This window comes from Neopelma chrysocephalum, unplaced genomic scaffold, assembly GCF_003984885.1.
Source record: "Neopelma chrysocephalum unplaced genomic scaffold, ASM398488v2 Primary Assembly neopelma1_96942, whole genome shotgun sequence".
NCBI classification, from domain to species: domain Eukaryota; kingdom Metazoa; phylum Chordata; class Aves; order Passeriformes; family Pipridae; genus Neopelma; species Neopelma chrysocephalum.
The window spans coordinates 997,153-1,023,393 of record NW_020925585.1 but is presented as its reverse complement, the minus strand read 5'-3'; the positions used below and the strand labels follow the sequence as shown (position 1 = coordinate 1,023,393).

General features: G+C 36.4%; 1 protein-coding gene across 2 annotated transcripts in view; it reads right to left on the bottom strand.

Moving 5' to 3' along the window:
- Positions 1–26,241, bottom strand: part of SNX2 (sorting nexin 2) — a 31,860-nt gene that overhangs the window by 1,198 nt on the left and 4,421 nt on the right. The window contains exons 2-15 of one of the 2 annotated variants that reach the window (XM_027670874.1): positions 22,606–22,723; positions 14,377–14,540; positions 13,031–13,097; positions 12,788–12,831; positions 12,563–12,704; positions 9,140–9,218; positions 7,884–7,959; positions 6,574–6,687; positions 6,253–6,346; positions 4,267–4,472; positions 2,972–3,115; positions 2,459–2,470; positions 266–346; positions 88–159 (exon numbers count right to left, since the gene is read on the bottom strand). In XM_027670874.1, coding sequence (XP_027526675.1) covers positions 88–159; positions 266–346; positions 2,459–2,470; positions 2,972–3,115; positions 4,267–4,472; positions 6,253–6,346; positions 6,574–6,687; positions 7,884–7,959; positions 9,140–9,218; positions 12,563–12,704; positions 12,788–12,831; positions 13,031–13,097; positions 14,377–14,540; positions 22,606–22,723 — 1,413 coding nt within the window. The remainder of the gene's footprint in view (positions 1–87; positions 160–265; positions 347–2,458; positions 2,471–2,971; positions 3,116–4,266; positions 4,473–6,252; positions 6,347–6,573; positions 6,688–7,883; positions 7,960–9,139; positions 9,219–12,562; positions 12,705–12,787; positions 12,832–13,030; positions 13,098–14,376; positions 14,541–22,605; positions 22,724–26,241) is intronic. The other variant, XM_027670875.1, reaches the window with a different exon arrangement.

Below are 26,241 nucleotides of genomic sequence, written 5' to 3'. Positions count from 1 at the left end.
GCTATATTTAAAGCCCCTCTTCTTCTAAATAATCTAATATGGAATATATTAAATATTAACTTGTACAAAACTTAAAACTTATCTTACCTGCTGTTGTGTTTGCACTAACGACTCTAAGTACTCGATAATAACAGTTTTAAAGTCTTTCACTCGTTCCTTCTGTTAATAAATAAATTATGGCATATTAACCTCTTAACAGATTTTACTTAGAATGTCATATTCTCAAAAGTAAAACTGTCATTTAGTTGGACAAAATTATACATGCCTCAAATCTTCCCACTTCCTTGCGAATGGTTTTGGAGATCTGTTCAAAATCTTTTTCGCCTTGCTGAACTTTTGTCTCCCACTGGCAAAGGAAAGATATGCAGAAGTAAGAGTTTGTGTTGTTCATTCAGTTTACCAGTACCTGAACTTTCTTTAGCATACTGATAGTCACTTATGAACTAAAAGGACCTGTTTGATTTTCTTTTGCCTACTTAAGAGAAAGCCTTACAATAATTTCAAATTTACATAATAGGATGTTACAACAACAGTATCTTTAAGTAATGCTATCTGTAGATAAAATGTAAAAATACCTTAGTATAGCTATTAAGAACACTTAACATTTTAAAAATATTCTTTAGAAAAGAAAATGGATATCTAAGGCTTTACTTGCTATTCCCCTTACAAATATCATATAAAAAGAATCTAAACCTGTCCAATCCAGCATGGAACAGTCTCAAAGGTTAGTTCCCTGTACTTTCCTGCTTCCAGAAGAGAGGATTAAATCTTCATGTTTGCCTACGAGCAAGTATATAAGTATCCCTGTCACATTTTTGTTGAAAAGCTACTGAGGATGTGTTTATTTGCTTTCCAAACAGAATACACATTGCTTTAGGAAGCCAAAGCACAAGCCTTCTTTTTTAGTGGAAGCTGTTTTCATAGAAAGCAGGAATAGAAATGTTATTGCAGGTAAGAAGATCACTAGAGGAAAATGCAGAGGAAGAGACATTTCTTATGGGATTTTGCCATACTGAGAGCATGGCATTTATGTAACAGTACCTGACACTAGGCTGCATCTCCGTTTCTGTGAAAAGACATGCAGCTAGACAAGAAGAGATCATAATCACCTACATTAACCTGTAACTGCTTTTACACATCTATTACATTGTTAAGTTTAAGCTATCTGTGTAGATACACTGTGAGCCTCACACTGCAGACACATGCAGGCTAGCAGTTATTTAAAATGCAACTGTATCTGTTCATCGCAACATATTACCTGAGTCATGGGAATATATTCAGTAACATTTATCTTCCTTAGAAAAAGGCAGCAGGGAAGCAACATGCGTCAATGTAGCATAATCCTGTTAGCAATCCAGTGATGCTACTTATTCACAAAAAATCATTTGTGTGCAATGCAGTGTCAAGTTACTATTGGGATATGACATAAACATCATCTATGTCCCAATAAACATCTCCGTATTTGTATTTTTAGTTTACATTTATTCAGAGCCCCCTTATTGCCTTTTTAGATGTACATAATTAAGCAGTAAGTCATAATAGGATGTCCTTCATGGAAGAATAGCCTAAAGAGTTATTAGATAACTCAAACAGTATAAAACACAGTTAAGGAAAGGCAGATTAAGACTACCTATGCCTTCCTACCGCACCAACTAGAAGTGCCTGAGACTTCTGTGAAAGCCTCTACAGGCCTAATGAATCCAACAACATTCCAGTTTTATCATGCCCAAATGCCAGGTTTTATGTGAACTATCACAGGATAACAGTTTGCCATCCTATAGTATCTGACAAGAAAAAGTTTCTCATTCAATAAGGTATTTCTAGGACTGTTCATTGCCCTTTTATCCATGAAAAAAACAACTTGACTCATGGATGATGCTCAAGCTGCGTAGGCTTCCACGTTGCAACTTCTCTGCCAGAAGGTCCACTATTACAGAATTCAGCAACTCTAAACACATTTCAATGGCAGCAAGAACTTTCAACTGACACATTTAAATTGGGGATTTACTAAAAGCCTTCTCTAATCATCCAATAAAGTAGGAAAAATAAGTCCTTAAGAAAAATTGTAATTAACTATTTTAATATTGGAACTGGGAAAGGATCACTATTTCCTACTACTTCCAATAATCAGGAAATGCACTGTGAATGGATGGGTAACATCAAAAGAGGCAACCAGCAAGAATGTGGTCACACAGGAGTGATACTAAGTTTTCTCAATAAGCAAAGGCCTTTTTTAAGAAAAAGAAAGTCAAGTTAATGAGTAACTTCACTACTGTATGTGAAATATATTGAAGGGCAAAAAGAACAAAGGAGCATGTGGTTAGTGACCAATGAGGAAGCCAAACAAAGCAACTGTGTAAGAGAGCTTGAAATCTGCAATAATGTTCTTCTGTTATTTAATGGAGAGTACTGGAGCATAATTAGAACACATTAGTGTTAAATAATTAAGTTGTCCTACCTCCTCAATTTCCTTAGTGAAGCATGACAGAAAAAGTGTATAAATTATGACACTTCAACATGTTAGAATTATTTTTACTGAAATTACACCATATATACATGCATATATATATATGGGTAGATATGCTGCACAATTAAGCAAAACATGGGAACAGTTCCCTATTAGTTGCCTTTGCTAGACTTAGCCAAGTCATCTTAGCTTTAGAAATAGAAATGCTCCGCTGCCTATCCAAGCGATCTGATAAAAGTTAAAAGCATTACCTTGTACGTGTTCCCCTCCTCCCATCTCCCAGACTCCATAGAGACAGTATTAGCTGCCTTACAGATCTTATAATGAGTAACAATTGCACATATTTGGAATTTAAATAAATTCCTTTTAACAATTTCAGTAAATATGGAAAACGGCAAATAAGTAAGCGATTTGTAAATAAAAATGGTATAAAGCAGCATTAATGCAGAATGAATGAGCTAAAGCAGCATGTCTGACCTCCAACATAATGTTTGATAACGTTACCTCTTTTATCTCATCTTTAGCTTGCTGCAATTTATCAGGTTTGTTGGCAAGTTGAAGCTTTGCTTCAGCTTCACGTTTTTTTTGTAAAGTGACCTGAGCATCTTGCCACTTCTGCCAGCATTTCATTCGATGGTCAAACACACCCTATAAGAATAGACAAATTTATTAAACAACTGGAATTTTAAGAGCTATCTAGATTCTCAGTACGAAAAAGTAATTCTGGATAGAGCTGGAGACTAGCTCAGTTGGTTAGAGCATGGTGCTAACAACGCCGAGGTTGCAGGTTCCAACCCTGTATGGGCCATTTACTTAGGAGTTAGACTTATGATCCTTGTAGGTCTCTTCCAACTCAGCAAATTCTCTGTGATTCTGTGTGAAGTACACTCAAAAAAACCTGTTACTTCTTTGACAGCATGCTTGCACAGCTCAATACCTTCCACAAATAACAGTATTTAAGAAGAATCCTTTTCAAAGCAGATACTTTAGTGCCCCAAAACATTTTATGTGCCTCATTCCATCAAAACACTACCAAAACAACCACTAAAAAGTGCTCTATTATGCAGACAATTCTCTACATGTAGATTCTAGAAAACTTTCATGCATACGGATTACATGCATATTCAGCAACACATTTTTGCTAGCAATGGACTACAGTAGCAGAATTAAAATAAAAATATAAATATAAAAAAAAAGAAAAAAAAAAGGAAAAAAGAAATAAAGTAAAAAGAAAAATATGTACTCCCAATAACCTGGCAAGTTCAAGGATATTTCTGTAAAGAATTCACAGACACCCCTTCCTATGTCAAAACCTAATTATGCTGTGAAACATAGCTTACATCTAAATTGAATATTTTCTTTAATGAGATGCAGATCCACAAATTGCATTTTTTTCTTATTTACAGAAACTACTGGCTATCTACCAATGACAGCTGAATTATGTTCTTGAAAATGTATGAGCATAGTGTAACAATAATCTGAAAGAAGCCGGTACAGTATGCTAAACGCAGTATACTTCAGTGTCCCCAAATACTGTATACAATCGGTACTGCTTAAGTAGATTTGCATTTTCTCGGGACCTTACTACTCCATTCACATTTTCGATCGCAACTATTTTTATCACTGGAATAGCTGATCATGAATGCATTCATTTTACTCAGCTACAACTTCAGGCAAAAAACTTAACTGTCTTAACTGTGTGATGACATGTGCAAATGCACACATTCATTTACCTGAATCTACAAGTTGAGGAATGTGACTTCAAAGACAAAATCAGTATTTTTCCTAGTAGTACTCACTTTTACTGCAGCAATCAGACGAATGTAATCACCAAGCAGCTCTGAGAACACATAGAAATCAGCAAAAGCTTGTTCTTGATGCAATTGATCTATCTTCTCCTCAACCTCTGCAAGCTGAGACAAAGCTCTAGACAGAGCAGTGTGGTCCTCAGAGTTACCTAACATGGCAGCACTTTTAGCAAAGGCAGCTGTGTTGGCTGAAAGCTCTGAAACAGAGGAGTAATGTTCAGTACAATGTAGTTAATTTGTTATATTACTCTGTGGCATACATCAGTGGAACAGAGATCTCTGCCCGATTTCAACCCTAACTTCACCAACTGAAAAAGAGAAGCTAAAGATCACGATAAAATACACAAGGAGACCACAATGAAACCACATTTAGGAGAAAGACTCATCTGCAAAAAAATTTGACCAGTAAATGTTTTGCTGAGTCTGTTAATGTCATGCTTAATCTGTCAAGCAAAAGACATGGAAAAAAATGTCACTTCAGTATTATCCAACTGCCTAGCTCAGAGAAAATGCAAGCCCACAAAAAAAAAAAAAAGCCAAGTCACCCACAGGGCAAATTCAGAACAATTTTAACAGGTTTACAGCACAGTTGTTTCACTAAGTTCAGAGAGAAAGAAAAAACCAACTCTTTCACAAAACCACCATTCCCATGAGTGGAATTTATTTCTGTTGGAAGGTTTTATTGACTGTTAAGTAACTTCTACTGTGCATACTGTAACGTATTGCCACATCTGCCATGCTTTAGAATAAAAAACAAACAATCCTCACATATCAGCATCTGTGGAGGTAGTTTTGAGCTTATTTATTAACAAATACTGGCACAATTGTCTCATCAAATCCTATGTAAGTAATCCCGTACAAAGTTAAGTTCTATGAAGGACCTTTGAACAAATGTTTAGTCCAAATTACTTCAGGATTAAAAATGCAGGTTTGTTTGCAGCTCGGCTACTCCTGCAGAATCATCAGAACACCAGAAGAGATTGCAGAAGAAAAATGTCTTCAGATATTTGAAACCTTTACAATTGAAATACAGGTCTTAAAAAAACCAACCAACACTTCTTCAAATTTATAATCAGGTGTCAAATCAACAGTAAACCAAGATTTCCATTTTCAACTACTTCTTAAATACTTCTTAGCCTTGAGGACAGCTGGCTAAAGATTTTTTTACTAGAGAGAGCAACATGTGCTTAGAATTATGAGAAAGCAACTTATGACATTTTCATGTACCTTTGAAAGAGCTCAAAAGTGACACCATATTTTAACATAATACAATAGTGTCAGAAAGCACACTCATGGTCTTCCCTGAATTATAAATCAAAATTGTGGGGTTTGGCTTTTTTTTTGGGGGGGGGTTGGGGGCTTTTTTAAATCATCTGATAGAAATCCATCTTTGACAAAAAAAGCAGCACAAGCTGCTTATGAACTTATAGGCTTTGCTTCTCTCTAAAATAAGTAAACAAAAAGCTGATATTCTGTGACTACTTATCTTCCCAGGAAAGTTTACTTTAACAGTAGCTTGATGATATACCCTTATGTGGGACCAAAATAAGAACAGCAAATTCCTGTGTAAGAGCTTAAACTCAGTTAACAGAGCAGTACTGAACCAAAAGATGTCCAAATGGATTTATGCAGCCACTTTTTGTTCAGAAAGAAATTACTCTTGCTGTGAGACCTAAATTTATGGATGTCTACTGTATGGAATCACCTGGTACAGGTGTGGTATTGAAAGGGTGCAATGGAAAAAAAATATGCTAAATCGATAAAGTAACTCTAACAATGACAGATATTCTGGTTAAATTTAATATTAAAAAGGTATAAAAAATACTACAGCAGTTTAAAATAAAAGGTACAAATAGAAGATCTGTGCATTAAAATACATTGCGTATCTCTATTAATTAGTTAAGAGCTCTCACATGCTAAGCTCTTGTTTCATCATCATTTCCTAAAGTTCACGCAGTCACATAAAAGTTAAGTTACCTTTTCTGTGGCAGACTAATGCTTCAACACTGGCATGAAGTTTCCTAAGTTGCTGATCCAGATTCTCAAATTGCTGCTGTTTTTCTTCAAACCACTGACAAAAGATGAAAGAGTCAAGCATTACAAATTAGATTACCAACAACATTTCTGGTTCTAAGGAAGCAAATTATCCAGGTACTGCCAGGGTGGTCAACTTATACAGCTAAGAATTCAAGCCAATAAGCAAATTAATAACCCATTTTCCACTTCTACAGCTTTAAAATGCAATTGTTGAGGCTCATTAATTCGTCTCATTATTCAAGCCGAAAAATCAGCTCTTACTGCATCCGATTCATTCATCTTGATTGTCATTTTGTTGACAGCGTCGGCAGCCTTGTTCACCATCCTCAATATTCCTGCTCCACTCAGAGCCTGGGTGTTAACCGCTCTCGGCAGCTGGAATTGAATGACAAATAAGGGCAAACAGACTGGTTAAAAGGATGGAGGTTTAACTGGGCACAAGGGGGAAAGAAAAGGATATAGTGTTTTCTTTGCTCCTATGTGTTTCAATATAGTGGAATCTAATTCCTCAGATTTACTACTTTTACATTCTCAAGAGGAAAACTTAAAAATATAGACTATTTACTTTTCTTCTACAACTTTACATTTAAATGGAACAAACAACCCACTTGTCCAAAGCTGTTATGAACTAGCCAGATGTCCTAACTAGCCACCTCTGTGCTACAAAGAACAAACTGCCACTACAGGAACAGAAAAGCTTAGATTTACAACAAATTAGAAAAAAGAAATGTTGTAAAACATTTATCTGTAACGCAAGACATGCACTATGTGCTGATTATAAAAGGTTGATGACTTTTTGCTTTTCAATATAGGGTGGATTTCAAAACCTACCTGAAGTGTATCATGAGAACTGTGTTATCTGCATAGGTACTGAGAAATCCTTGGAGGTAAGTTAACAAACTTTAAATTTAACTGATATTATTACTCAGGCTAGATTGAATATGCCATATGCCATACAAGGTGGCCCCCCTTATCAGACCATCTACCCTTTATATGATGTTTTGTCCATCAGCAGCATTGACAAACCCACTGTAAGTTATCTATTGATGCTTTTATCAGTAGTGAGGCATCTGTGACTTATTAGTATAACTAAGATACTGACATTAGTCAAAAGACAGTTCAGTATTACAGTGAAACCACTATGCATATTTATAAAGAGATATCATGTATCTTTAACAATACACTTAATATCGTGAAAGGCGCCAGATTGATAGTACAGAGGACTGACGTCCTCTATTCACAAAACACCCAGCCTGGCCAGCAGCATTGCTAGCATTCTCACATTATCCTACCAATACAGCTCACACTGAACTCCTGGAGGCAAGAGAGCTGCTTCCAAGCCAGCTTAATTCTTGATCTTAATTAACAATCAGTAACATCAATTATAGACTTCCACCACATATGACAAGTTTCACTCAGAACTGGACAGACCAACTCACTTGAAAAGTCACTGTACAGCAAACAGCTTTTTGTCACTATCACTTAGTTTTATGAGAGCCAGAGGCACACCATTATTTAAGTAGGTTACTATATCTAGAAACAAATAGGAGAAATTAAAAGAACTGAAATACCTCAGAACTTTCCAAGAACTGCCTTAAATCTGGATCCTGTAGCAAGGTTGGATGCTTTACTGTTCGTTGTAGATACCTATGATTTTAAAAATTAAAATATCAGAGAACAAAACAAATATAATGTGTGTGACTGAAAATAATACCGTGCCATGCACTCCATACCAGAGCATAACACACTAAAGGTCAGGCATTGGTTTATAACAGTTCCTTTAAAACAGAAAGTCCTTAACGTGGGACCTACCATAACTGTATATTGCACAGCAGTAAAATATTATACTTCGTACTTTCAACAGCTGAATAAAAACCTCCTCCTTTAATAACATCCAATTTACACCAGAAAAAAAATGTATAGTGACAGGCTTTTTGTTACAGGTAATTCTGGTATTTAAAGGACATCTTGGACAAGTGACTTGATCATGATCCAGGTATGAACTACTTATATGCTGGATAGACTATTGTCATTAATACATTTAGTTCTAAAGGACTGATGCACACACATACAAAAGTAAAAATCAATGCAACTCCTTGGAGTAGGTTTTTTTCATTGCTGCTTAGATACAAAGTGTAATTTGTTATCTATCCTCCATTAGGTATGACCACCAGATCCTTATTTTTCTTCCTACAGAAGGTAAGGATTGCAGTGCAACTATTTTACACACTAGATTGCTCAGCTTTTCTTTCCCTGTTCCATACTCAGTATCAAGTACAAGTACAAGTTAATGTGGCAGTATACCAGGGACAGGACCTTTCCATGATCAAGATACTTGAACAGTATCAGCTGTATGCCAGCACTGGGTGACAGATATCTTAGGCCAAGACATATTTCTTAGGCCAAAATCCAGCTAGTCACATCAATGTCATCAATGTATGTAATCAGGAGGCCATTTGACTTTCAAGTGACTCTTTCACTCATTTCCCTGCCCAACAGTCGGTTTGCTATAGAACAGATACGCTGCTGTAAGTGCCTTAATTCCTTCAACCACAAATGTCTAAATAAGCTGATAAAGATAATTTTACCTACTGAATCTGTACAATCTTAAGTTGAAACAAGTTATCCATAATCTTTTCTACCAATAAGCCTACATTTCCTGTTATTAATGGGGATTATTCAATTTCTACACAAAAAATTCGACAACTGTATACAGCCTTCAGAATTCATCTAAGTACAGATGGCCCATATTCCAATTACAGAGCCTACGTAGTACACTACAAGTAATTCTGAGCCTAAATAAATTTTACTTAGATACAGACATTACCTTTCTAGAGCAGCTCTTCTTTTCTCTACAAATTCAGTAGATGAAGAATCTTCTTTGCCTACTTTAACCTTGGTCATGCCTTGAAGAAAATGGCATCATATTGATTTTAATTAAATCATTAACATAACTGCTGTGATTAGAAGATAAAGCTCACCTAAGTTTATATATTTAATTCAAATTACAATGGAAAACACTACATAGGAACAGAAAAAAACAAAACATCAACACTTCATGTTACATGGTTTTGTGGAAGCAGCTCTGTGAAATATATAATTTCATGTAACATATTAATCGTGACTAACAGTTGTGGAAAACTAGGTTAATTTGCATTTATGAAGACAATTTAAATGCCAATCAGAGTCTAACTGGTAACTCATGTTCTGAAGAAGAAAACAGTTAACCATATAAAGCAGAATAGAAAAATAAATCTTGGGTTGAAAGCCTATTCATTGGTAAGCTTACGACCAATATTTTCATTCTACTATTTTTCCAAGTTCTAAAACTAGTAATTTTTCAGTCAACTCAGGAAAGCTAACAAAATCTGAAAATTCTAAACAACTACAAACTGAATGAAGAATGAAATCAGCAGAATAAAATGTATGCAGTTTTACAGTGCTTCCTCTGACCAAGACAAGAATGGCCAAAAAACTATGATGGGGAGCCAGCTATTGATGTGTAATGGTATGGGAAATACACTCAATCTCAGCATCAGAAGAACTCTAAAACTGCCAGAGTGAGGTCACTATTTTCATGCTAAAGACCTAAACTCAAGAGAGTTTAGCAACCTGAATCCCTATTAAAAACACCATGAAACACTGGACATTCACAATTATTCTTATTTCCTAAAATGCAGTATTTTATGATACAGTCTGGACATCTTATTACTAGCTGTAGTGTAGTTCTGACCTGTTAGTTTTGTGCTTCTCCAACTAAAAGGTCTACATCTGAGATTCTGAATATGTACTCTTGTGACCTGCCAGGTCAACAGCTCCCAGTATTGTTCCTTGTCCCATCTCCCTTCTGGCTTTACAAGCTTCGCACAGTAACCCATGGAAGGGACAAATAGCATCCTTACAGAAACAAGGAAGAACCTTTAACCTCTCTGTGGAGCCTTAGCTTTTCCTTTCTCTGCAATATAATGAAAATAAATCTGATAGGCATTTTTTTCAAAGGCATACTAAATAGTGTAATGTAACTGTAAATCCACAAACTTATCTGTAAAATCAAGTATGTCTTAAAGTAGAAGGATTAAAGTATTCAAACAAAGTTGAGGTAATTCACATACCTCACCTTTTTGCATTAGAGTATTACTATACATTAATATTTCACTGCAGAAAGCAAGAAATTCTGTGTTTAATACAAAAGATCCTTCACCTTTGAAGCTTGTACAGAAGTTCATAGGGAAAAAAACGAATATATAATCAAATGACCGGTATGAGGAACCCTTAACCTGTGATATTGACAGTTCATGCCAGGTTTCTTTCTTGCATATTTAAATGCAAGTGTAAAGGCTGATTCTCTAGCCCAAGCACCCATGTAAATCCTTCACAGAAAAGGTCCATGACTTAACAGATTATTTTCTTTAAAAAAGAAAAAAAAGTTACTTTCACACATGCGTATGTAAGTAATGAAGCGGTTTGGATGAATGCCCAACTCTAACTCACCATTGACTCATTTTTATCCTTTGTTCCACAGTCAGTAATTCATCACTTGAAAATAGCTAAGATCTAAAATTCCAGCCCCTCCCACTCATCACCAAAATGAAGTTGGAGCTTAAAATTCCATGTGTTATCAACATTTTAACAGAATGAACACACCAAGGACTTTTGTACAATAGGCACTGCATAACACGGAACGTACGCCATTATGTATTAAGACTTTAAAAATAAACATGTGTGATGTAAACACTATATATCAACTTTCAGCTGCTTTGTCAGCTCCCTACTTAAAGATGAGTTATTTTAAAACACTCTAGAATCGATCCCTTCTTTTCTCCAGAGTTACAGAATCACAGAATTATTAGGTTGGAAGGGACCTCTTGAGATCATCTAGTGCAATCCTGCTGCAGGGTCACCTAAAGCAGGTTACACAGGAACGTGTTCAGGTGGGTTTTGAATGTCTCCAGAGAGGAAAACTCCATGATCTCCCTGGGCAGCCTGCTCCAGTGCTTAGAAATGTATTGACTACATGCTTTTGAACAGAACTAAGACCCATGCAGTGAAGTTCAACTTTAAAGAGAGAGTCTCATACTCTTTAGAAATGTCCTGCAGAATCTGTGAGTTTTCCCAACCTACCTATAAGCTTTAAAAAGTCTCTATACAAGAATTTGAAGCAGCAGCCAGTACTTGCTTACACTGCAGTAAACCTTTTTACAGATTTCCAGGCGTATTCAATTTTAATGCTAGTTTTGTTCAAGTGGTACCTGAAATCCAGTCTAAGCTTTGTCTTACAGGTGATTCTGACTGTGATGCAAGCACTACATTTCCATGTAAATGCACACTGTCATAAATGCCTTAAATGTTGTATCATCCAAAGGATGTGATCAAAAATGACACTCTTTAAAAGCCTCGTTTGCATTTGGAGTTAAACTTATTTTTGTTATACGATAAACTGGTTATTACAGAATCACATATTTCTTTCAAGAACTACCAAAAATTCAGGTAAAATTTTCAGTCTCACAGACTTCAAAATGCAGTCCACAGAAGTGTCCATAAAATGCTTTCCCAAAGAGGTAAAATCCTTAATTTCCCAAGCCTTCTGCTGCCTACATCTACTCAGTCTGCCTACTGCTGCTTATGTGAAAAGCTGCTGCTCTGGTTGGCTTTACAGACTAAATTAATGAAAAAGAAATCTTGCTATTCTATACATATCAAACAACATTCTAGAGTCAAATCACCTATTTATGAGTAACACAAAATACTTCAACAGGTTTTACTTTTTTAAATGCTTAGTTATTTTGGAAGAACTTCTACTACTTATAGATCATAAAACTGAAGTTGTTTTAATGCATTAATTAATGAGAGGTTTTGCATTCACCATGATAAAAAGAAACAGACAGTATTAGAAGGTGGAATATGTATGAAGCTCTGTATGCTGCAGGCAATTGATAACAGCTCGAGCTAAAAATAATTTTTTTAACATCTTTGTTTAGATAGACTAATCAGCTTTTGAAGGGCAACAGCAAAGAAAGAATCATAGATAAGAAATTCAAGGCCATGTAGTAAGACATACGTCCTTCTTATTATCAACACTGGTCTGAGCTGGGAAAAGGCCATTACATATATTTCTATTTTAACCTGAACTGTTTAAAAATACAGAGCATGAAGAACATTTGGACCAGCTGAGCATCACTAAGCAGTATTTGTCCAGTAAAGTAATTTGTATTACAATACTTAAGTGTCACCTTACAGGAACTGCACTTACCTACAATACTTTTTTCTGGAGCTGGAGGCACAATATAACCAATATGCATGTACTTCGTTGCTAATTTGCTGTGCAAGCCAAGAAAATCACTGAATCTTCTTTTAACAGAGAACTCATTTTTGTGGAACATTGATAGTGATGTCTTAAAAAAAAAAATGTTATGAATTACTGATCCATTTCAGCTATGACACAAAGTTATCTACAAGTATTTGTTGCACTAGTTACCTTTGTTGTTACTCTGTATGCCATATAAGCATTCATGCCATCTCCTGTAAGAAAATTAAGATACTTATCCCAGGGCAAGGTATGGTTATCCCGCCATACACTTTTTATTCCAAAATATACATTAAATAGTTTTCCATTTAGATACTAAAAACTGCCAAAAGACAAGTGAAGAAGTCATGCTGAAATTTAAGAATAGTCCTCAGAGAATAAGACAGTCTGAAATGCTAGGCTCAAGGAACTTACCAACTTTCTCCGGGTCTGATACATTGATTTCTATATCAAACAAATCTCCATTTGCTTCCTCTTCAATCTAGGAAAAAGATTTGCCACATTTAGAAAGGTAACATGCACTCATCTTATATACATGGTTACAAGGATAAGAGTATAGAGGAAGGAAGAGAAAAAGTTGGTATGTTTGTATAGTCAAAAAACACTTCCAGTGTCCAATGTTACTATAATTTCTAACACTGTGACTGCAACTAACTTCATGTGATGAACTTGGCAGTGCCAGGTTTACAGTTGGACTCAGTGATTTTAAAGGTCTTTTCCAACCTAAATGGTTCTACAATTTTAGTTTTAAGGCCTCATAAAAAAGTTCTTAGTATGGCAGACTCAGAAGTTGCTGGTCTAAAAAATTTTAGTAAATATTTAACTTAGGGATACATTCATTGTATGACCTACAATGATACTGTGGTTCACAACCACTCTCATTTGCAATGTTTCTATGTGCCTCTAACCTAAGGACAGGCATTCCTTTTCATTAATGGTATCTGTAGCAGAAGAGCTTGGGAAGGGAAATGCAACAGATCAAAAATTTTCTGATACTTGTCTGAGTTCTAATCTCCCAGAATTTCATAATCTTTCATGTAATACACATATATTTGATAAAAATGAGAGATCTTAAGAAATGCCATGGCAGAAGGGACAGTTACTAGGGCCGAAGGGGGCAAAATCAGAATCAAATGCCATCCTGTGATATCTGGAGAAGCAGCCATCATCGAGTCACAGGTAGGTCTTGTTAGTAAACTCATTTAGCAAAGCCACTGTCCAGTAAGAGAACTCTCCAAAATGAATGGCATTCAGCAGCTCCAATGCTTTGACTGAAACACCAAATGTACACAGCAACATTTAAACTACCATTATCCTCAGCTGCATGTTACTATGCAGGATAATGCTAAAAACTGCTTCTTCCATTTCCCCACTAAAAACAGCTTCAGAAATCCAAGTTCAAACCTGTAACAGGCTAGTAGGAGTTATTTTATGTTATTAACATTTCTCATGTATCAAGCTCATAGCTTATTCCTACACATACTTTTAAAATATCTGTTCTGAAGGAAGAGAACTTCTTACTCCTCACACTAGAGATCTCCAATATAATTATCTAAGCAGTGAATTCTTATGGTATTTTCATGAATCGAATTCACAATAAACTTCATATGCAAAATAAACAGAATAGATTTTCTTTTACATTCCTGTCCTTAACAAAGAATGATGCTATGAGGCAACATTGAGGAACTGGCATTTCAATAGAAGGAAAAACTTAAAATGCCATGGAAGACATTTCCATAATTTAGAAGTTTACTGCATACCTCTTCTCTGGATCTATCAAAAATCACCGGGGCTGTTATGCTTTTTGATTCCATTCTGGGAGCTACTAACGTAGTAGGTGTTACAGGAGTGATTGCAGGAGTAGGTTCTGGTGAAAGTATTGGATCCCTCTCCGGACTGTCCAATGAAACTTCTTCTGTTGCTTCTAGATAAACATTTTGAGTAGGTAAATATTTTGAGTTAGCAATGAAGTTCTTGTGAAACAGAGATGGATAAGCATCAAAAAACAAAAAACACACACACTAAATGATGATAGAAGTTGATCTGTAAATAGCATTCATTTGTGCAGGATAATTTCTTTCAATACACAGCAGAGGAGACATTTGAGCTTGTAGTGCAGAATGGGTTAAAGTAAGATTAATACTGCTTTTTTTGGTTGGTTGGTTGGGTTTTTTTTTTTTGTATACTGTTTGGTAACAAGTCTTTTAAAGCAGTCACAAGTCACAATTCATTTATTTCTGCATGAGATATTGTGAAAACTAAAGAATTTTTTTTTTTACCACAGCTCTTTTTCATCACTGTTTCGCTGAACAACAGCTGATTTAGTCATACAGGCTGATAACTGAGCAGACCATGAATGAAGTATTGAATGAAGTATTGAATGAAGTTACACAACCACACAACACCCCCAGCACTGCCAAACCTTACCACAACCTTACCACAAACAGCAATATTAGCAGGTGAGACATTCTTACTAGTAAGACTATCTTTAGTCTCTAGTCTCTCTGGGGCTTAAAACAGTTCACTAAAAACTGAGTACTTTCTTCACACTATGGACAGTTCACCCATCTTTAAAGAGGATGTAAACCTTGGCTTTTTGTTTGCACTTTCCTGCACTTACTGGTTTTGACCACTGGCAAACCACACACTTCCTGGGTATAAAGAAATTTCTGTTCTAATTCAAACAAATTAACAATGCTGTGGTTCTTACTGGATAAGCATTTTCAAGAATTCTAGTTCCTTAAAAGATAACATGGACCACAGGACAGTCATTTGATACCAAGACTGACTTTCTAATTGATCTCAAATCTTTTTACAAGCTAGACTTCCTGTGGCAAGTACTTACCAAGTACTTGCCAAGGCATTACAACAGATCCACTTCAAAGTACACTAGGTTACAAAAAAAGGTTTATTCTGCAGTTTGGAAAAGACCTAAGTTTGCAACTTCTGCTTACATAACTCACTGAATTTTCAAAAGAAAATACGCTTTCTTCCCAACTTTTTAAAGCCTTGTGAATAAAATTAATATAACGAGTCCTTACTTAACAGTTAAAAGGAGTTTTAAAGATCAGATCTACTTTAAAATTTGTGGGATAGTTTTATTGCATGTAAAAAAGTCCCATTTTTGTATTACATAGGATTGTTTCCTTCTCCAAAAGTGCCTGTATTTTATATTGCCTATTAGCAATATAAAAATAGAAGTGGAAATAGCATCCAATGAGACATATAATTTATTACTGAAAAAGAAATATTATGATCTCTCATAACCCATATATCAAAACCACTCAACTTTATCCCTGCTATCACTTAGAGATATTCTGTTAGGCAATTGTGTTTCCCACTCTACTGTAGCACTAGTTTTGCTAATCTTTGATAATTTTCATAAATCAACAAAATCACACTTCTCTGTTTCGGGGATGATGACAACTGTGTGCCTAAATGACTGTGTTTGATACCAAAGACCAAAATAAATTGAAAAAAAAAACCTTCAAGGTTAATATGCCTTACTCTGGTCTGAAGCAGATACTCATTCTGGCCTGAGGCTGCCAAAGCTTCCTATCATCATTTTGTTTTGGAGTATATCACAGAATTGCTGAGTTTGGAAAGGACTTCCAAGATTATCTAATCTAACTCCTCTATTTGAGCAGAATCAGCTAAAGCAGGGTGGACTGGAACATGTCCAGGTGGGTTTTGATGACCTGCAAGGATAGAGAACCTACCCCCTCAAAAAAAAAACCCTAGAGTTTGTTTTTCTTGCATATTATCCATATTTCAGTGCGTAGCTGTTGTCTCCTGTCCTGTCAGTGGGCACCACTGAGAAGTCTGGCTCCCTCCTCCATTTCCTACCATCAGGTATTTACACATTGCAGGATCCCCCCCATTCCAGGTGGAAACAGCTCTATCTCTCTCAAACTCAACTCTTATGCCATACACTTCACAGCCTCAATCATCTTCATGGCCCTGCACCAGAGTCACTCCTCTCTGTCCAGGTCTCCCTTGCATTTGGGTAGCTCAAACCTGCATTCAGCACTCCAAGTGTGGCCTCAGCAAGGCTGAGCCAAGGGGAATGATCACTTCCCTGAACCTGCTGGCAATGCTTTTCCTAATTTCCAATTATAGATTTTCATAGCATTTTCAAACTAAACTTAAAAGCAAGCACCTTTCTATATTTTCCATTTTTAATATGAACAAAGAATATCTAAAGCCTTTCTTTGAAAACATTTATTTTCCTAGCATTGCTTTATTCTTACTGCTAAATATTGAGGACCTAAAGCATCTGCTGATGCTACCTTTCCTCAAATGCCATAGGGAGGACATTGCATCTTAAATCAATGAAGAATTTTAATTCAAAACCTAAGAGCAGGTAGGAAGTCATGATGAAGCTGTTGCAAAAAAAGCTTTTAGATTGGTACAACATTTCAACATGGTAAAGAGGCAGTTCTCTCCTTTGTGGCTAACAGCATTCAACATATTGTTATACAAATGACTATTTCACAGAAACTTTTATCAGAAAAATATATACATCCATATGTAACGCAGCATGTTATATACATGATATAATGTAAAATATAAAATATTTATAAAATAAAGCAATTACACTTCAATTCTCCCTTTTTTTTCCTATCACCAGCTATATTCCAGCACATGTGTGGGAAACAAACCATTAATCATCACTATATACTTCTCTGTACTTCAAATTTTAGACAGGTTTATAAAACAAGTCATTAAACAATTCAAAGCACACAGATTTCTTGCTTACACTACCTGAGAACACAATCCTGTTACTGTAAAGTATGACTTAATGAAAAAACTGTGAATTTAATGTAACAAAGCAGCACTGCTATCAGATGAAACAGCAGCACTCCTTCCCAAGCACTCTTCTTCAGACTTGTATCCACACACTCATAAAGCGATCCAGGTTGTGCATCAAAAGAATTCCAACCAGGAATAGAGCCCTGTTTCTGTTCAGCAGATAGCTGAAGCTACTGCTAAGCTGGTACATTATTTACACAAAAGAGAAAATGGCAAGAGCCAGCAGTTGGACAGGCAAGGAGGTTTCCTTTCAGTAGGACCAACAACATTAGAGTTTGTCCACACCAGTTTTTCTAAGGCTACGGGACCTCAGGTTGGTTAAGCAGGAGCACATTTTTATAGCTGCTGCCTACTAACCTTTTTTTTCTATTTTACTGGAGGAACTCACCCAGAGAAAATAGTATCTGTTTGTTTGATGGCAGTAAATCAGTTATTTTAGGAAGAAAGGAGAATTTATGCTATCCTCCCTCTTTGCTACCTCTCAACTCCAAGTCTGTGTGCCTCCCAGACATTATATAAAACTAGAAGCATGGAATGGAAAAGTCATGGAAGGGGATGATGGGACAGAGCAGGACAGGGACAAAGTTGTTGTCTGAAACAGAAGTATTAGACAGTTCTGAAAGGGAAAAGAAGTATTAATTTTAAATAACAACAGCAGGCTCCTACTTCTAGCTATTTTTACCCCCTCAGAAAAGCAGCCTTTTGAGTAGTACATAAGCTGAACATCTATTTCCCAAGAAATAGGTTTGTTCTGATGAACTCTGACATTTATGCTTCTTGCATACATTCCTTCACTTGGAGAAACCAGATGACGTGGTCTAGATTAAAAAGTTTTGTTGACAATTCATGTGCTTGTTTTGCAGGTTTGGTTTTCTTTCATGGAAATATTAATTTGTCAGGTTTCAGAGTAGAAACTATGGCACTTGAAGAAACATTTACTTGATCTGTTCATTTTAGACCTTCTCCTGAAAACTTAATATGAGGTTGTGGTTTTGTGGTGTGGTTTTTTTGTTGTTTTGAGGGGGTTTTTCGGGGTTGTGTGTGTGTGTGCAGTTTTTGTTAGGTTTATTTTTTAAATATTTAGTGTCAGTATTAGCATGGAAGATGAAATCTTGATGTCTTCTTTTCAGTGTACTTCTTAAAAGCATATGTTCTTGCTTAAAGAGAGGTAAGCAACTGCTCTGCCCAACTTCTGGATGAAAAACATTGAGATCCAACAGTTTTATCAGCTATGGGAGCTATGAGCACATATTAAGCACTCCCACCAAGCTAATGCTGTAAGACTGATACACATAAATACATACTTTATAATCCATAAACAGTCTTTGTTATGGATCACTGTCAAATTGCTTAGCGCCAAAAGCACATGAAAACATCTCATTCTGCTGTAGAAGACAAGTATGTATGTTTACTTAACATTCTACCCCCAACTACATCAAGTTTCTATCAATGTTCGAGCATGGGGCTGAATCTCAGCATTAGACAGCTCTCGTTTCTTTATTTTTCACCACCAGTATTTGTCAAACATCATCTTAGAAAGTGCAAGTTTGCAATTCCTCACTAGCAGCTCATTTCAGCCCCAAGTTATTTTTACTAGTCACAGTTCTAACATTCTGACATAGCTTGAATGTTTAAATTGGCTTATCATCTTTAAAAGCTTGCTCATGTGAACACAAATTTGGAAGAAAACATAAGCAGAAACGATTGTCTAGAACAGCTGACAAGCTAGTAAAAAAAGGCTTCTCCAAGTGTATTGGACACCAAGTATATTTCAGACACAAAACCAAATGGAACTGACTGTAAGAACTACTACAGCTAAGTCACATCCCACGACCCTTATTGTTATACTATGAGTACTAAGCATGACCTTAATGAGAAGAGAGTTTTAACAGAACAGTCAGATATTACTAAGACCAAATTCTGACTTCAAAACTGTAGGTTCACACGCTTTTGTGCATGTTTCTTGCAGAAGAAAGCTAGAACAGAACAACTAGCAGCAAAGCATTTGCACCACACTCTTCGTTTCAGACAAATCACACAACAGCCTGACAGACACCATCAGCTACAAGCTTTCCTGCTCAGATGGGCCTAAAGTACATGCCTTGCCTGGTCCACAGAATCATCGTCTCCTTTTCTGTCTCAACTACCAGGAAAAAAGCCTAAGACAAACTTATCACAACCCAAAGGGAAAAAAAAAGGAATACAACAAAAAAACCAATAAAAACAATCATCACCCCAGACCCCACCACACTGACTTTTCCCAAGGACAGAGTAGCTAGATACTTGCATAACTTGATCCATTCCCAAACACCTTTCAGAGCTGAAAAAACAAACTAACAAAGATAGTAACCTTTTACCAGAAGAGGGGAGAGGCAAAATTATAATTTTCCACTTTTCCGAAGAAGGTGACAGAGTACTGCCATAACTTCACAGATCTGTGCACCATCCAGGAGCACTAGAGGCAGAAGGCACAGACAGCTATGCCCTCTCCATGGCATATTTGTGCAGTTATACACTGAACTTTGGGTCAACATTTTGGAAGACTAGTTCGATAACAAGTTCTTCACTGTGTAATAGCAACTTACAGACAGCCAAGTTTTAAGATATGTCCCAAAATCCCTCAACATACACCTAATACTACTTCATCTGGAGCACTGACCATTATGTCCTCTGCATATAAGAGCTCTACAAGGTAAGAATGAGTAAGTCTTTTTTTTCTAAATAATCAACTGACTTTTATTCTAAGAGTGAAATTGCTTAACTGGGTCTAGCAAGACAATTTGCTTTGTTACAGAACCAAGAACCACAGTGCAGCAGCAAACTTTACTGGTCTCTGATGACAGCTCCAAAACTCATTTCTTCCACCTTTGAAACCTAGCTTTAATAGTTCACTTATGAGTCACTAGAGACAAGGTAATGAGTATCTAAACCATTTTGTTGCACACACTATCCTGTAGCTGCAACAGAAATATAACAGCAAAGGGGGTTTAAATATAATCAAAAAAGCCAAAAAAATCCCAGGTTCTATACTGAATTAAAGCAGCACAGAAAATTTGTTCTCCTTCTTCTCCTTTCCCATTAGGTTGCATTATTAGGTGGAATAACGAAAAATATTTTTAAAGTCTACAACAGCTGGAGAGGCATACTATTGCATCTCTTTATAAGTAAGTCTAAAGACTAGAATTATTTCTGACCCCTAAGCATGACTGTCCCTCCTTTCAGGAGCAACAAAGGATTTTCTTTACCTAGATTTTATAGTGTCTAGGAATTCAATATGAAGGAACAACAGAAGTTACAAAGCTGTGGAGCTTCATTTTCTTCCCTCCAGTTAAGTGTTCCTATAAGCTGTGCCAAGATAGGTTTCTCTGGAATTTCAACATGTCAAAGAAAAAAACCAGTCACACTCACTTTTAAATTAAGTCCCGCTTTCACAGAAAGCCAGACTTAGGCAATACGAGATACCTATTTTCTTGCTTCCAGCATGATTGCATTTCTCACATTTTTTCTATATTGTCTAGCAAAACAGTCCTAAGAAAGAAAAAACAGTTATACTTGTGAGTGCCCAACACTGGAACACAAATTAGACATAGTTCTTCTGAATGTCATTTCAGAATGACAGTGATACAAAGACAGAAGTTCATCACCTGGGCTCAACTGCACTACACAAACTTCCTGCTTAGAATAGGAAATCGTGAAAAATGTCATATTCTGTCTCAGGCTTCATAAATCACACTTGTTTTTTCCTCTCTTTGAGAGTCTCAGCTGTGTTAGATGTGCTGTATGTTAGATGCCTTCAGTTCAGTGCTGCAAGCATTTCAGAGAATGTCCTACATAGCAAAGCTCAAATTCATTAAATCAGTTTTTCTGTGTGTTTTTCTCACAGCATTCATTTCAGTTGAAACAATCTGGCTGCAAACATTTGTTCATTCTGTCTGGTTCCCCTCAATATTTACTACAGCCACCTTTTTTTCTTAATATTATCCAAAGGAGAACTAGCTTTACTAAAATATACATTCCAGATGGCTCTATGGTTATAAAAAGCTGGCTTTATATACTGAAGCAAATTACTAACTAGTACTAGAAAGCTTCATTGCTAAAGAATGGATGGTCTTTATAAGTCACAAGATAAGGTAAAATAAATACAAAAAAAAGTAAGATTACCCCTCAATTCCTTTATTCCTTTTTTCTTTTGAAACACTTTCAGAGAGTTAGTAAACTAGTGAATACATTCTAATAGTGTCATGAGCAAACATAATTTCAAATATATGGAAATACAAATTTAGGAAGTTTAGAACAGAGGTAATGAGCATGTGTATACAAGTATTTATACAAAACAGCCCAGAACTAAGGGCTATGAAGTTTCTTCTCAAATGAGTACATCAGGTAATCAATGAAGATGAGATGAGGACTATATTCAAAGCAGACTGCCAGCTGACTCACTCAATATGTAGCCATACGGAAAATACTAGTAATGAGATGCAACATTCAGAACCATCTTTTGACACGCATGATAGATTCCAAATATTACACCTCCTTTCTTGAATAGTTAATGCTCCTACATCTGTAACTGACAGCAACAATAACCCATGTTAGGAGAGTCAAAAACACCAAAGTAGCAATTGAGTAATGAAGCCTTAGAAATGTACAATCTTAGATTACTTATCAGAACTTTCAGTACTATCAACTGCCAGAGAGATAAACATACACTACTGAAATGATAGGACTGGTCCCATGTGCCAGTTTGCTACTTTTTCATTAAAACAAGAGTTTTAAAACGAAGGAAATACCCTCCAGTTGGCATTATTTTTTGAGTTATCTGTCTTTGTAATTGGAACAAAGACTGGGACAGCTTATGTATAGTAAAAAGTAAAAAACAAGAATGCAACATAAGTCATGTTTTTTCACACAGGTTTGAACATTTTTAATCACAGAATTGTAAGTACTATTATTACTGTCAGTAGAACAGCTAAACACTCCCACATTACACACTGACAATACACATCCCTGAAAAACTTGCATTTAGTAAACAAACTTAGCTAATGTACCACAAGAAAAAACCTGTACAACACTGTCAAACTACTTACAAGGTTTCAACTCTCCCTCTTAGAAAACCAAATTTCTTTCAGTCCAAGGGCAAAAGACTTTGTGCAGGCATATTACAAGAAAATGGTAATTACCAGCAAAGAGGTCTTCTCTGTCACCATCCAGCATGATTTCTGCTGGCTTTGGACCATTGGAGTTTGTGCTCCGGTCTTCTGCAGGAAGACTTGCTGGCTCTGGAGATGAAGGACTTGACTTTTATTAAAAAAAAAAAAAAGTAAAATAATTAGCAGATAACCAGTTGTCATGTGTCAGTATATAAGAATTATTGCAACAAACATTTTTTTATTGCAAAGAAACAAGACAAGAGGTACAGAAAGGAAACCCTGTCAGCTATTTCCATTTCCCACTTCCAGCACAGGAACAATGAACAAAAGATATGAGTTAGTCAACAGCTCTCAATTTCTTTGTCCAAGAGAAAAAAAGAGTCACAAGTTTCCTCAGGTTTAATTAACATGAAGCAAAAGCTGCTACCAAAATATCTAGAATAAGTTTATTAGTATCACCAAATGTAATTTCATTATTAAGTTCCTTCTGGAAAGACTTGGATTTAAATCTGGATTTGTACATAGCCAAAGATGAATAAAGAACTCTCCAAGTGCTTTGTACCAGTTTTTCAGAGACTGAAAAAATGCATTAATGCCATCCAAATAATTAAAGGCTGCCTGGAGCTTTGCTAACGGATTACTACCACAGAGAGTCATGTAGTACTGTACATGGAAACAAGGCTTGCCATAGATACAGTTCTTTCAATTCACTGAAGACGAGAACTTGCTCTGTTGAAGACACTTAGGAAAATTAAAGCAATATTGAAGCCGGGCCATCAAATGTATCTCTTGCTTACAAAACAAATACACACCTAACTGAAGTCAGTGTTTCACTTAGAAAATCTTCCTTGAATAAGTATCTACTCTGTTTACTGCCAGTAATAGAAAATTCGCAAGACTAACTTCTGACAACTTCACCCAGGATAGTTAGCTAGAGAGGTTTCAACAACAGCATCTTTATTCATGACTATATGCATTTTAAGGAGCATCTGTAAACTGTACCACTACTTGCTTCCTAGTTTTTGCATAAAGTTGTCATAACTTAAGCTCAGAACCAGTACTCAAAAAAGTTCATAAATGTTTCACTATATACTTCAACAAACACCACAGACTAAAAAGATTTTTAAAAAGACTGAAAAATATGGAAATGTCACTGAAAAAGTCTGTCCAGATTGTATTTTCACATTCATAAATGCAGCAGGGGCAACAGTTTTAACAAACAGGCCTTCCTTATAACTGCCTCTCCAAAAGTAGTGTATGTCCTGACCCTCATATCTATCCAGACTTCGAACACCTGAAATTCTAGTACAGAAAAAGTAAGCAGAAATAGTAAAAATCCTGCCAGGCAAATTCAGACACAGTACAGAATAGTTTTTCAAAGGAAAAATGAAGTATGAAATCAAGATTGACCTGGAAAGGTTTTCCCTGATGAAGACACAAGGAAGCTACAAGCAAATTAAAGAATACCAGAAAATTTATAATCCCTAAATCAGTGTAGTAGTTTAATCCCAGAAAGCCACCAAGCCCCACACAGATGCTCACTCACTCTCGCACCAGCAGGATCGGGAAGAGGATCAGAAAGAGAATTGGAAGGGCAAAAGCCAGAAAACTCATGGGTTGAGATAAAGACAGTTTAATAAAGAAAACAAAAGCTATACATACAAGCAAAGCAAAACAAGGAATTAATTCACTGCTTCCCATGGGCAGGCAAGTGTTTAACTTCTCTAGGAGAGCAGGGCCCCGTCATGTGTAGCAGTTTCTTGGGAAGACAAACACGATCACTCCAAATATCCCCCCTTCTTCAGTCTTCCCCCCACTTTATATCCTGAGCATTATATCATTTGGTATGGGATATTCCTTTGGATCGGTTTGGGTCACCTGTCCCAGCTGGGTGTCCTCCCAACCTCCCATGCCCCCTCAACTTCCTCACCAGTGTGGCAATATGGAAAGCAGCAGCAGCCTTGGCTCTGTGTAAGCCCTGCTCAGCAATGACAAAAACATCTCTACTTTATCAACCCTGTGTTCAGCACAAATCCAAAACACAACCCCATTATCAGCCACTGTGAAGAAAATTCATGTTACCCAAAGCCAACACAGCCAGATTATGGTTGCAACAATGAACTGCTCCATTCAAGTGACAGAAGAGGTCATATCTCCCTCCCTTTGCCAAACGCTGCCCCTCTCTAAGAACCCCACATATAATATGGGGAAACCAATAAACAAACAAACAAAAGGAGCAGTCTCTCAAATTCTTGGATTTTGCCCTAGAGCCTGGAAAGAACGTCAGAGAAAGAACGCTTGGAAATGAACATAGGTAGAAGAGTTTAGAACCCTGCAAGGAACCAATCCACTAGTCACATGAACACTTCTTATCTCATACTAAATGAATGCCAAATTGACTCCTCAGGAAATAGAGTGCTCTGGGGTAGTAAAGGTGTATTTGTCCACTCTGTGAAGACTCTGTGAAGCATCATAAGGATATACAACTCCTTAAGTTGTATCATAAGACTTGTAGTAATTTAGATGAAATGCACTAGGAAATTTAAGAAAACCACAGTGCTTGACATGCTTCAGTGTTTTACAACTGATAGTATAGACAGTATGTGTTACATGTAATAGTCAAAGGTTTTAAGTTGTATCAGAACTCAGAAGTAGCATATTTCAGAAGAAATGGTGTGTCTCTCCAGCAGTGCTGTGTAGAGCTGCAAGTTCAAGATCTTGTAATTCAGCAAAACAGCAGAGCACGGAAATGTTTGATTTCTCTGTGAGGTTCAAGAACTTTAAAGTGTTATCAGCAAAAGCAGTTTTTCACAAAAACATTATAGATACTCCTTCCAAACCTGTTTTGATGCTACTCAACTTTGAACAGCAACCCACCTACATTTTGATAGATCTGAGGTTTAGGACACAGTGGGTGCCTCACAATACCACAGATGCAGAATGGCCCATAAGTTTGTGGTTGTCAATTCACTGCCACAAAAAACAGCTCTAATACAGCCAGGCACAGGGAACAAAAGCCTTCCACTTGTTGCACATAAGCAGAGAGCTTTCTGCTTTATCACTTCATTGTGCTCCTGATTAATGAATGGTGGAAAAGAGCCCTTGGAGAATATTCACACCTTCAAGCTATTCCCTCAACCTATCTTCTCAGTTTTATCTGAGGTAGCCATTTTAGTTGCTGATGGTTACCTTTTGATTATACCTGGTTTCTAATCACAAAATGAAATCCTATCAGGAAAAAAATTCACCTTGAACACTTAAACCTGATCAACCTATGGCATAATATGAAATACCAAATATTTACAGGCCTAAAGCAACAAGTTAACCAGAGGTCAATACAGAGCTATTCCCACTTCTAAAAAAGAAACAGATTCCTCCTAAGAATGGTTATAAATACGTGTATCTTTCTGTTGCTGAACTGGGAAAGATCCTGTCCAGTGGCATCGTTAAAGAACACCAATAATTCTGCACTACACCAGGCTTCACAGCTGTAGTTAGTATAGCAGTTACAGACAGCTTTCTCCAAATTTCATATGAGAATACTTGCAAAAGGAGAGGACTCAAATAGACCTTAAGGGCACCTCAGAAAGCTCATGAAGCAAAGCTTATTCATGCAGCTGGTATAATTTGTATACAAGATAAAAAGTCTAGAAGTGACTTTTATAG